Source organism: Octopus bimaculoides, chromosome 14 (assembly GCF_046866305.1).
Source record: "Octopus bimaculoides isolate indiv1 chromosome 14, ASM4686630v1, whole genome shotgun sequence".
Taxonomy (NCBI): Eukaryota; Metazoa; Mollusca; class Cephalopoda; order Octopoda; family Octopodidae; genus Octopus; species Octopus bimaculoides.
Window position 1 is genome coordinate 21,222,540 of NC_142941.1, and position 12,572 is coordinate 21,235,111.

General features: G+C 34.8%; 1 protein-coding gene across 5 annotated transcripts in view; it reads left to right on the forward strand.

The window, feature by feature from the left end:
• LOC106876125 (uncharacterized) overlaps positions 1-12,572 on the forward strand; it is a 383,532-nt gene that overhangs the window by 142,613 nt on the left and 228,347 nt on the right. For all 5 annotated transcript variants that reach the window (XM_089362492.1, XM_089362494.1, XM_089362495.1 and 2 more), the window contains one exon: positions 4,014-4,089. In XM_089362492.1, the coding sequence (XP_089218618.1) occupies positions 4,014-4,089 (76 nt within the window). The remainder of the gene's footprint in view (positions 1-4,013; positions 4,090-12,572) is intronic.

The window sequence follows — 12,572 nt, forward strand, 5'->3', positions numbered from 1 at the left end:
TGGCAATAGGTGTACATATCTGCAGAACAAGATTTTATCTTAGAGTTAATTACATTTTTTTCAAGCATGAGAGAAGCTAATGTAATTTGCAGTTTGATATACAACTTAATTCTGTTGTAATGTTTTTGGTCAACTTTTCTTTTTGATGGAAGTTGGAATTGTGTTTATGGCCTTCACTTACCAACTAAGACTGATAAAATCAGTGCAGTTCCTTCTTGAACAACTAAGTTGATGACTGCAGGAAAAACATGGAGATAGAGAAAATTTCATCAAGTCATTATTCTGCAGAAGGACTGATATAGTGGTTAGTTCAGGCCTAAGGTGATGGATAAAATAAGGGTGACGAGGGAGTTGGAAGATGGTGGCACAAGACCAACTAACTCTCAGTCGTAATAGAAGAGAGCATATGTGAATGACTTTTATTTACTTTTCTATACTTTATTGAATTTTTGACAGTTTTTTTTATCTAGCAATTCCTGAAGAATAGCATTGTTTGTTGTTGTATTCCAACAGATAATTTACTGATTTGTTAGACCAATCGATTCATAATGGTGAGAGAAGCAAAGGGAGCATCTGTACCTTGGTGGAATTCATTTGAAGAGCCCCATTCTTTTTTTCTTTTTTTTTTTGATTTTACACTCTTTGCCAATCTATGGCAAAATATACATGCAAACACACACATGTGTGCACACACGCACACACACACAGACACAGAATAAGTTTCTGCACAGTTTCCATCTACCAAATTCCACACACAAGATATTGACCAATCTGTGGCTGTGATCAAAGACATTTATGCAATTGGATTGAACTCAGAACAATATCATTGCAAAATATACTTCTTAACTACACATATTGTTTCTTTCTGATTTTAATACCTTATCTTTCTTTCATTTTTTTCTTCATTTACTAATTTGCTATGTGGTTTATTCATTCATTATTATTGACTTTTTTCTCTTCTTGGGGAAGAAGTGGTATAAATGGTTGGATATGTTTCCTATGAATTTATAGCTTTCCTCAAAGTATGTCTATAGTATCTGCCTGTATATTTAATATAAGATTATTAAGATATTTATAGTTTATATTGTAATTTTTTTTTTTTTTTTGAGAATTTGCTGTAAAAATGTTTCTGGTTTATAATAGCCCAAAATTTCTGGTTTATAATAGCCCAGCAACCAGATGTCACTTAGATGTCAATACAACAGCCTGACTCTGGCTGTCAGGCTTATATTTCTCTTTTTGCCTTGAGTTAATTATTGCTTAGGTATACATTTAGAGCAAAAACGGAACGTGTTTATATTTCTGAATAATGATATTTTCACATATGTACAGACCACTCTTCCTACAAAAAAAATCTCCCATAAAAGTATCTCATCCTTTTCTTTAGATGTATTTATTTCCTATAAATAAATATATTGTCTCTACTCCTCACTGAGCTCCTCCAGTCACCAACAGTTGATTGATTATTGTTTTACATTGGTGCCATCTACTCCAATTCGTCTTTCTTTAACCCTTTAGTGTTCACATTATTCTGCCAAAATCGATGCTTTTTTATCCACATTGCTTTGAACTAATCATGCATTATCTTGTAGCTATGAGATTTTAATAAGGTAGCTGCTAATTTTTAAAACGATATTGTAGGGTTGGTGTGAGAGACCAGATCTGGCCAGTTCTAACATAAAACAGGCAGAATACTTTTGGCCGGTTTAAATGCTAAAGGGTTAAAGTCATTATCCTCAATAATTTCAATTCATACAACTTCTCTTGACTCTCTGACTCCTCTCACACTAGCACTGCCAAGTTAGAGACCCACTTTAAACTGCCTGTACTAGTTAATATCTTCACTTATTGTTATACTCGTACACTAACTGGTACACTTACTCTCTAAACATTTTTGGCCTCTTTTTCACTTCCAAACCCAGCCTTTGCCAACCTAGCCATCATAACTTCTGATTTCATTAGTTTGATTTTTTCCTAAGGAAGGCAATACACTCCATATCATTCTACTGTACAATAACTCCTACCCATAAACCCATTATTTCTTCAAGTCAGCTGACTATCCTTGGCTGTAAATGTATATCAAACTTTAACCCATCTTTGACGGCTAAAAAGATGTATGATGTCACCTTTTAGATATGTTCCTCCATATGTTGACTCAGTTAGAACTTACAACCCTATATGGCTCATTTATGGCTGCATTACATATGTACTTCCAAAGAATACTTTCTCAAAAATTTAGAAAAATCACCACACCGTCACTTATAAGGAAGCATTTACCCATCATTGCAACTTCTGCAAAAGATTATCAAGAAAACAAAGATATTCTTTGTGAATCACATTACCTCCAAGTTCCTTCATTTTTCAACTGCAGCTTAGCCTTCTGCTTCTTTTCTAAAAGGGTTTCAGCCAACTTTATTGACCTTTCCTGGCCAACACTTCTCAGCTGAGAGGGTTCTGTCAGTAGAGTTTCTTTAGATAAAGCCACCACACTCGCTCATTCAACTCTACAATGTACACATGTACAGCATAATTCTTTGCTTTACACAACCATTCATCCAGTGAGATACAATGACCAATATCAGCAGTATTCATACTATTACTTTCTGACAATGGGCTCCAGAGCTAGATCCTGTTTTTACTGAACTTCTCAATTTTTCTCTCTTTTGAGGAGTATCTTCTCCAAACTACAGGAACACATGACAGTGTTCCATTTCAAACTTAACAAGCAACATGCTATCTTTGCTCCCAACATCTCAAAGCTGCCAGACTTAGAAGAGACTCACCCTACTAAATGATACACCATCTGTCTCATTCTTTAGAACTTGGACAAACACAATATTATTGTTATGTATATCAGAGGTCTTTGATGATGTCTGAATCATGTATCAATAATTATCTTGCCTGTTTACAGGCTATATCCATCTCTTTTGGATTGAAAATTTCCTGATGGACCACTTAACTGCAATATGTATCTCTCTGGTTCTCTTTCTCTAATTTATGTCTGCTAATTCTGGTACACTGCATAGCTTCATTGTTTCTTGTACTCTTTCTTCTCTAAATTGATGACCATCTAACTACAGACATGTTTCTATAAAGATTTACCACCATTCACTCCTCTTAATCTTACACATACACACACTCTCTCCTCCTCCCTCCCTCTCTCTGAAGCATTATCCGCATGTAAGAATTACACTATTTCCATGAAAAGGTACTTCAAAAAGTTTTTCCAAAGATAGTCTAGTTTTCTTAAACAGTCACCAAGACAATCCCTAAATGTATCTAGGAAACAGTTCTGTACTACACTATCCTTACACATGAACAAGATGCAACGAAATTCATCAAAATGTTTACAAATGTTATGCCTATGATCTCTCATGGTAAAACATTATCAAAACTACATCAGAAGCCAGAAATATTTCAATCTATAAAACTCATGCATGATTCACATAAGAATAGTGTTCACATAACTTTAGACAACCTGGCGTGCCTGTCTTTCCTCCTCTTGTCATCCATACTGTATATTACTTATATCTAAACTCCTTATTAAATGCTTTGCCTTACTAATTCTTTTACTCCTCTTCTACCCACTTCTGTCAGCTTCTGTCAGCCTAGTTAAGTCACAAGCTGAACATCAACTTCATCAACTGCAGTTTAATTTAAGATTCCATAATCTCTGTTGTGCTTTCTTCAATGAACTCATAAGAATATCTTTATCAAGAATATTTGAATGTTTTTTATTTCAGTTAATCAAGTTGTCACTTTACCTCAGTATCATATATCTATGGATAGAATGAGTATTAGTAACCACCATCTGTTCTGTATCTTCTAAAGTTGATTTATTTCAGCCATATGATGTTAGTTTTGAGCTGCTGTGTCTTATGTCACCTCCTGTTTTGACATACCTACCTTACAGCAACTCTGTTATTATGCATGTAGTACACTATTTGTCTCTGTTTTGTTGATATATTGTCTTAATACCTATATTCATGGTTCTATTTTAAATATACTTACAGAAAGAAACTGAAGGGAAAAGTTTTGAAGAAAAAAGCACCTCCCAAATTTCCTGGGGCTGCTAACTGGAAAGTTCAGGTAAGTTATTTGAGTAACTTTATTGATTAGGTTAAGCAATGACTTGCTATGTAAGACAGGAGCTCCAACTAGTATTCTACTGTTAGTAAATATTGGGAATGTTGTGCTCAATGGACTATCCTTTACATACAAATATTTCCAAAGAATTTGTGCTATGAGGTATTATTATTTTTACTACTAATTGGCTGGAATACAGAAATCTACTCCCATATTATATTCAATACACATACACATATGGAGCTGGCAATCACTTTTGATTTTATTAGAGGAAGACGTAAGGAGATACTTTTTCATCTCATCAGTGACATATATTCCAGTATGAATGAGCCAACAAAGGTGCCTCTAAGTAGTTGCTTGACTGGCAAGAAATAGCAGTCAAAACACCTTCAAATCACTTCCTACCACCTTAAAAAGGGAAGTATACATTAGCCTATGTAGTTCTGGCTCAATTAGAGGTGACTTGGCTTTAAACAACTACCACTACCAGAATTGTAAAAAGTGAACATTTTTAACACTATTAAGATGGTTGGGTGAAATAGTTGATGTCTGTCACTTTGTATAAAAATATTGCTATAAACAAACAAAAAAAACCTCATGTTTTTACCATTGAAAGTATAGTTACTAATTGCCAGGATTTAATTGATCTTATTAGGTGGGTCCAGGAAATTCAATGACATCATATTTAGCAACATGACAGTCCTAATAATAATAGTTATTTTTTAACATTGATAATGTGTTACAAATGTACAGAGTAACGGTATATCAAATTCATTCATTGGTGTTTTCTTTATTGGTCTTGGAGAGGCTGAAATACAAAGTTGAACTTGCTAAGTTTTGAACTCAGAATGTGAAGGGATGTATAGGCACAGGTGTGGTTGTGGGATTAGGAAAGTTGCTTCTCAGTCATGTGGTCTTGGGTTCATTACCACTACATGGCACCTTTGGCAAGTGTCTTCTACTATAGTCTAGGGTTAATCAAAACCTTGTGAGTGGATTTGGTCAGCAGAAACTGGTAGAAGCCTGTCTTATATATATATATATATATATATATATATATATATATATATATAGATAGATAGATAGATATCAGGCGTGGTTTCTTCCCAACCACATGGTTCTGGTTTCAGTCTCACTGCATGGCACCTTGGGCAAGTGTCTTCTACTATAGCCTTGTGAGTGGATTTAGTAGACAGAAACTGAAAGAAGCTTGTATATATGTGTGTGTGTGTCTTTGCATCTGTGTTTGTCCCCGATCACTGCTTGACAACCAATGTTGGTTTGTTTACATCCCCATGACTTAGCGGTTCAGCAAAATAGACCGATAGAATAAATACCAGGCTTAAAAAAACTGTCCTAGAGTCAATTTGTTCAACTAAAAACTCTTCAGGGTGGTGCCCCAGCATGACTGCAATAAAATGACCGAAACAAATAAAAGATAAAAGACATACATACATACATATATAAGAAAGAAGAAGAAAAGAGATATATACACACACATATACACCTACACAAACATACATACGTGTGTACGTACCATTGTCTTGAGATCAAATAATGGTTGCAAGTGAGCATCACCATCATACAAGCAATGTTGTTCACTTTCAGTTTTCTGTGAAATATTACCTTGCTTGGTAACAGGTGAGTGTTGACGACTGTAAGGGTATCTTGTTGTAGAAAGTCTGCCTCAACAAAATTCTATCTAACCTAGGCAAGCATGGAAAAAGAGATGTTGAATAATGATGATTTCTTACAGTTCTATATTCTTTCCTCTTTTCCACTGCTCTAATAATAATAATAATAATAATAATAATAATAATAATGAGGAGGAGGAGGTAAGAGCGTATTTCTCACTGATACCAAGAGAACACTACAAATTGTCAAAAAAAAGGAGTATATTTGATTAAATCAATCCTAATTTATACACACATATGATATACCTTTTTTCACTTTCTGTCTATCAAATGCACTCACAAAGTTTTTGTAGATCTAATGCTGTAGTAGAAGACATTTGCTTAAGGTGCCAAGCAGTGGGACTGAACCCCAAACCATATGGCGAAGAAGCAGACCACTTAACCACACAGTCATTCCAATGCTTCCTGAATGCAAATTTTATGTGGAAACATCAAATTTATAACATCTTTAACCCTTTAGCATTTAATCCAGCCATATCCAGCCCAAATATTCTACCTGTTTTATGTTAAAACTGACTTTATCCAACCTCTCACACCTACCCTACAATGTCATTCTAAGAATATTTATTTGCTATTTGTTTCTAATGTGGCAAGCTAGCAGAAACGTTAGCATGTTGGACAAAATGCTAAGTGGCAGTTTACTGGCTCCGTCTTCTAAGTCCAAATATCACTGAAGTCCATGGAATGTATACATTATAGAGACACTATAGAGGACTTTGTCTTTTTGTAGGACATCTAAAACAAGGTTTATAGACATATTCCCTTTCCAAGCTATACTGGGATGTATTGAATGCAGCACTTATGACTCACTTGTTAAATATATATTGCTACCACTGCTAATTTACTTAACAGTTAGATTGTTGTTCAGCCCCATGTCAGGCCTTTTTGAGAGGACCTTTGATCAAATACATTCCAGCCACGAGCATTTCATTTTTTCATCTAGTGTGTGTGATTTTGAGGGAGATTTGATTGCTCTGTTGAGTAGACTGAGTAACTGCACAGAGACTTCTTTGTTGGTTTGACTTAAAGCCAGGTTGTGTAGAACTAACAGATTTGGTTGTAAACACAATAATACCATTCTGGATAGCGATGGTCATTATTTTGATTATTTCATTTGATTTAGTCATTTGTGGTCCCAGTCAATAATATATTTCAGCAACAACAGAAAGAAAAGGAAAGCTCTGTGCATGGAAAAAAGTAGGCAGTTTTGGAGTAAACGGTAAAGCACAAGATGGCATCTTGTTCAATGTCTCATGGTTCTGTGTTTAAATCTTACTGGTATTTGGTTTACTGTTGCAGTTTACTTCTATTGTTGATATGTTAGAATTTAATATTTACAAAAATTGACATTTTATATGTCAGCAGAAACTATCAGCTAGTTAGGGAGGATACATGCCATACAACTGTGGTAAGAGATAGTTTCCTGGTGGGTGGTCAACATTTACCAGCTTTGATTCTGTTTTTAACCATTTCTCTTCAGTTACATATCTAGACTTTTGAGAAAGGCATGCATATCGCATAATTCCAACATCCTTCCCTATATTTCTGTTGAACTTTAATAACATTAATAACAAACATCCAGTAACATCAGCACTTAAATAAATTCTTAGCCATGCTAAGATTCCTTTCAATCATTAATACTCTTGGATGAAGAATGACAGTTACAGCTCTCCTATTTTGCTACTCTTTAAGAATATCCTGATAGGTAAGTTATTATTTATGAAGGCAGATAAAACCAATAGTTAAGAATTTGGCCAATCCTTCCCTCATTAACTGAAAATGATCAGTTGATGATGTTCCATTGAAAGGAAGCTAACAGCTATTTGCTTTTGTTGTAGTTGACTAACCCCCAACCAGACCTCATTGAGCGAACCTAGGGTCAAAAGTGTTCCTGTCACAACCATCAACATGAACTGTCTTATTTTGAAAACAGGAGGTTGTGGTTTAAAGGAGGATTGGCTGTTATTTCTACAAGGTGGAACAACTACACAATAACCTACCTAATTAGACCATTGCATTTATTGCTATAATAATGATTCATATAGGTCACACATTTATGGAGGAGTAGATATTGACGTATATAGAGTAGGAAGGGTTTACAGCGCCTGGAAGAAAATACAATTTTTGCACTCCCACCTTAATTAACTGGCGTGTCCGTCGCCAAGGAGATGCACTGGACGGCGCTGCTCCACCTTACTATTCAATGGCGTACCCTCAGATTTACAGTGATACACTTATTTCTAAACTCCACTTCAGCATTATTACAAATTATTGCCCACCCAGAATATTCTGAAGCATCCCCTGGCACCAAAGTCTGGCGACGAGCCTGTTGACGGGTGCGATAAACAAGTTGAATATCTGACTATATCTGACTGCTGTTTATAGCATGTTGTTGACCGCTTAAACGCTCTCTTGTTGGCCACGAGTGATTATGTTGTCTTTTGAGTAAAGCATTATACTCTTTGCTACTAAGATTATCTAGTTCTATATTTAAGAGATGAGGAATTATTTACATTATTTACATTATCTACATTTGACGGATATTCGTCCTCATCTTGTTTGTTGTTAACACAACGTTTCGGCTGATATACCCTCCAGCCTTCGCCAGGTGTCTTGGGGAAATTTCGAACCTGGGTTCTCATTCCTATCGATGTTACTATTATTATTATTATTATATTATTATTAATCAGGTCGCTGCCGTGAATCGAACTCGTGTCACAGCTTTGCGATGTTCTTCTACCCTTATTTTGAGGGGGCGAAATGTTTCGCCTTTGTATAACCTACCACAGCTGCATGGGATGGAGTACACGCAGTTTTTGGTCATATTCTCTTCTGTTGGTGGTTTTACCCGAAGAAGATATTTGCGAAGTGTTGTATTGCTCTTGAATACTGCCCTGATGTCATATGGGCCGCATATCTTTTGTATCTTTTCGGAGAGGCCTTTCACATAGGGTAGACAGACTGTAGACAGTTTATTGGTTTCATCCTCTCTTTTCTTCATAATTGGAGTAGATAGTATGTTCTTGGGGTAGTTGTTTCTTAATAGATTGTATGGAAAAATGGAAACCACCTCCCCCTGTGGGATGAAGTTAAAATAATAGACAGGGAACAACACTGGAAAATACGAAAACTAAAAGAAGCAGCACATATGCTAGGACACAACAACCTCCTAAGCAGACCGAGTGCAGATATGAATAGCATATGGGAACCGGTATTGAGGAAAGATAGAAAAATAATAGATTTATAAGCCTTAAAATTCACCCCATAATTGCCCACGGGCATATGGCGTAGTGGTTAAGAGCGCGGGCTACTAACCCCAAGGTTCCGAGTTCGATTAATAATAATAATAATATAATAATAATAATAATAATAATAATAATAGTAACATCGATAGGAATGAGAACCCAGGTTCGAAATTTCCCCAAGACACCTGACGAAGGCTGGAGGGTATATCAGCCGAAACGTTGTGTTAACAACAAACAAGATGAGAACGAATATCCGTCAAATGTAGATAATGTAAATAATGTAAGATTATCTAATTTAAAATATCGTCAATCGTATGAAAAATATATGACAGTCTGTACATTCATGTCCATTGCTTTCTCCCTCTCTATTTGTGTGTGTGTTCATGACTGAGTGGTAACATTAAACAAATATACATTTGGATTTTTAAATTAAAGAATAAGATGTTTCGATATGAACTGTTGTTTTCCTCCCTCAGTACGAACCATCACCTTTATAGTTCGAGTTGGATAAAACTCTTCTATATAAATTTATAGTATCGAATGTAATTAGTTGATAAGTTAATATAAATATAGGAGAAAAAGAAAACAATTGACAGGCACACGCAAAAGAAAAAAATGTCAATAATTAACTAGACAATCTTTCAAATAATAACCATAATAATTTCGTAGATTGGTGACACTAATCGACAAGTCGTAGAGGTGATGGTGGAAGTGGTACAGTTGCGTGTGGTGATGACGGAGACATTGTTTAGAATCAATTGAGCAGACATTTGTTGAAATGATTCCAATTATGACCACTCTACTTTGGTTTTAGGGACAGTGTATCTAGGACCACATCATTCAATGCGTCCTTCTTTTTTTCTTAATTTTTAGCGATAAGATGTGGTTTGAAGTAAATTTTATTGCTATTTCTAGCCAGTTAGTCTTGATCAACCAAACATGTGATTAAGGTTAGTTGAATTGGGGAAATATTCAGACACATTCACGAAAATAAACAAAAGATTTTTTAATGTTTCACAACTTCTAAATTATATTAATGTCATACTTTTAATACTACGTACCTCAAAGAACAGCTGTTTGTGCGCGTGTACGCGGACCCACCCACCTAACATGCATACATACATACAATTTGTCTGTTAACTACATCTCAAGGATGGAGCCTTGTATCTTTGTTGGAAACTGGCTCCCTCCTCAGTGGTAGATTTATAATAATTAAAAAAATAAAAGAGATATACATACATACCTATCTATCTGTTTGTCTATCTATCTATCTATCTAATTGAGGCTAGCTTAATCTTCATAAAGGACGAAAGATAAAGCTGGCATCAGCATCTCTTCATTTTTCTTCAGAATAAAATTAAAAAATAAATATGCAGCCACTGACATTGTTTCATGCAGAATTCAAATGCTTCCCTTACCAACATTCTACTATAATTGTTATCAGAAAATGCGAGTGAGAGATAAAGAAGAAAATATGTCAAAACTTTGATGGAGTTGGGGGTTTAGAGATGAAGTGAGATTGGCGAATAGAGTTACTTCCCTTCGTCTGAGTCAGCTCAAAAACTTTGTGGGAGGATGAAGAAAGTTTTCTGAATCAGACTTCCATTTACACTTACCATCCAGACTACGTCACCCTAATACATGGAAATACTCACTCGTGCGTTTCTTGGTGTTAAATCATCTACGTTCTATTAACTTAGTATTTCATCCTCAAAGTTTTTTTTTTTGTGTTGTTCTACCAACCATCTAATGTTGATATTTCATGCGAAAAGTTATTGAGGTAGGATGTTGAAAAACTATTTCTCACTGTCAGTTGTCCAGTATGAATGTGTGTAGTCGCATGCACGATGACATTTGTTGTTTCATGAAAATTCGTGATGAGATAATACTCTTTTGATTGATGTAATTTTATTTAACGCTTTTACGCTCGCCTATGCCACTAACTTCTGTGAAGAGGGAAATGTTTTTAGAAGTCCTTAGGAAGAATGAATTGGCATAATATTTAGACTTGCGGACAAAATATCTGTTGTTTTTTTAGACACTGTCTTTTATCTTCTGAGGTTAAGTCTCAACTTTCTGGAGTCATTAAAATGTAATACCAGTCAAGTTCTGGAATTGATTCCTATAATATATAGATATGAATGAAATTGTAACAGAAAAGATATACATATATAAACACACACAGATATGTGCCTTCTTTCTAAAAGCTTCGCCCTTAACCCCAGAACTCCGTTTGTCACACAATCCTTTTTTACGGATTTAAAATGTAGACAACTAGTTTCATCCAAGTACCCTCGGAATCATAATTTGACACATTTGCACAACAATCGCGCTTTACTTCTAAAACTCCAGTCAGATTCTGTGATTATGTCAGGATTCTGTTGTGAATTTTTTTCTTCTTCTAAGTCTCATTTCCCTTCCTTCCTTTTCGAATACTTTAAATAATGTCTGTGACACCAAATTACTTGATGTTGATATGTGTCAAAATTAGCAGTTTCCAGGTTTTTTTTTGTTTTTTTTTTGTCTGTCTGTCTTATAATACTACTGAAATTGAAATGAAATGTGTTTAGTGTGTGCCTATGTTAAAATGATCATTGATATAGTTATTTCTAACAAGTCCAAAGTTTTCAATCTGGAATTATGCGAAGTTCATAAATATTACTTATTTTGTAATTTAGCTGCTTGAATTAACAACACTTCTCTCTCTCTCACAGTAAATTTTCAGACACCCGCACGATTTTTACTAAGAAAAAAAAAAAAAAAAACAACTCGGATTTTTTGCATGGAATCAAGTATCCTGACCTCCTAATATGCTGCAAATCCCTTATTTTGGTTCGGAAAAAGTGGGGGCGAAGGGGGTCCCCTTCTCGGATTTATTGGAATTTTTTTTTTTTTTTTTTGCGTTGAATGAATTCCTGTGACATCCTAATATGCATTAGGTTAAGAAGTTCAGATTATTTACAGAAAATGATAATAAATCAGGACTCACAGTTGGAAATCATTTTATAAACTTGACCAACTTAGATTTGGGCTCAACGACACTGATGAGTATACTTTCATTGGTTGACGCTTTAAACTTTTGTTTTTGAAATATAGAACAATCATATTTCTTGATCTTTCGGTGTATATTTAGTCTCCTTGTATTGTTTCTGTTTCGTTTATTTCAATAACTGTAGAACTACTCCGCAGTTGATTACTTTTTCTTCACTGTTTACATTGTGGAAAATATAAATTCAACTAAAGTAGAATATACGAAACAATTTGAATCAGTGGGGATGTATTTTCCTGCTAGCTTCAAGTTATCTTTGACAAGCGAGCAGCAGAATAACGATAGATGTAAAAGAGTATCTATTTAAGTGTAAGGAAATGTTATCAATTCCGTTGAATCCAGCGCTGTTATCTGAAAGACGTACAATGTTCTTGAATAACAGTGCAATTTTCTATCTGGAGAGTTCATTGAGTATATATACATGTGTGTTATAACTGAGTATGTGTGTATCCATACATGTGTACATATGTATGTAAATGTAAAGATGAGTGTGTAAAA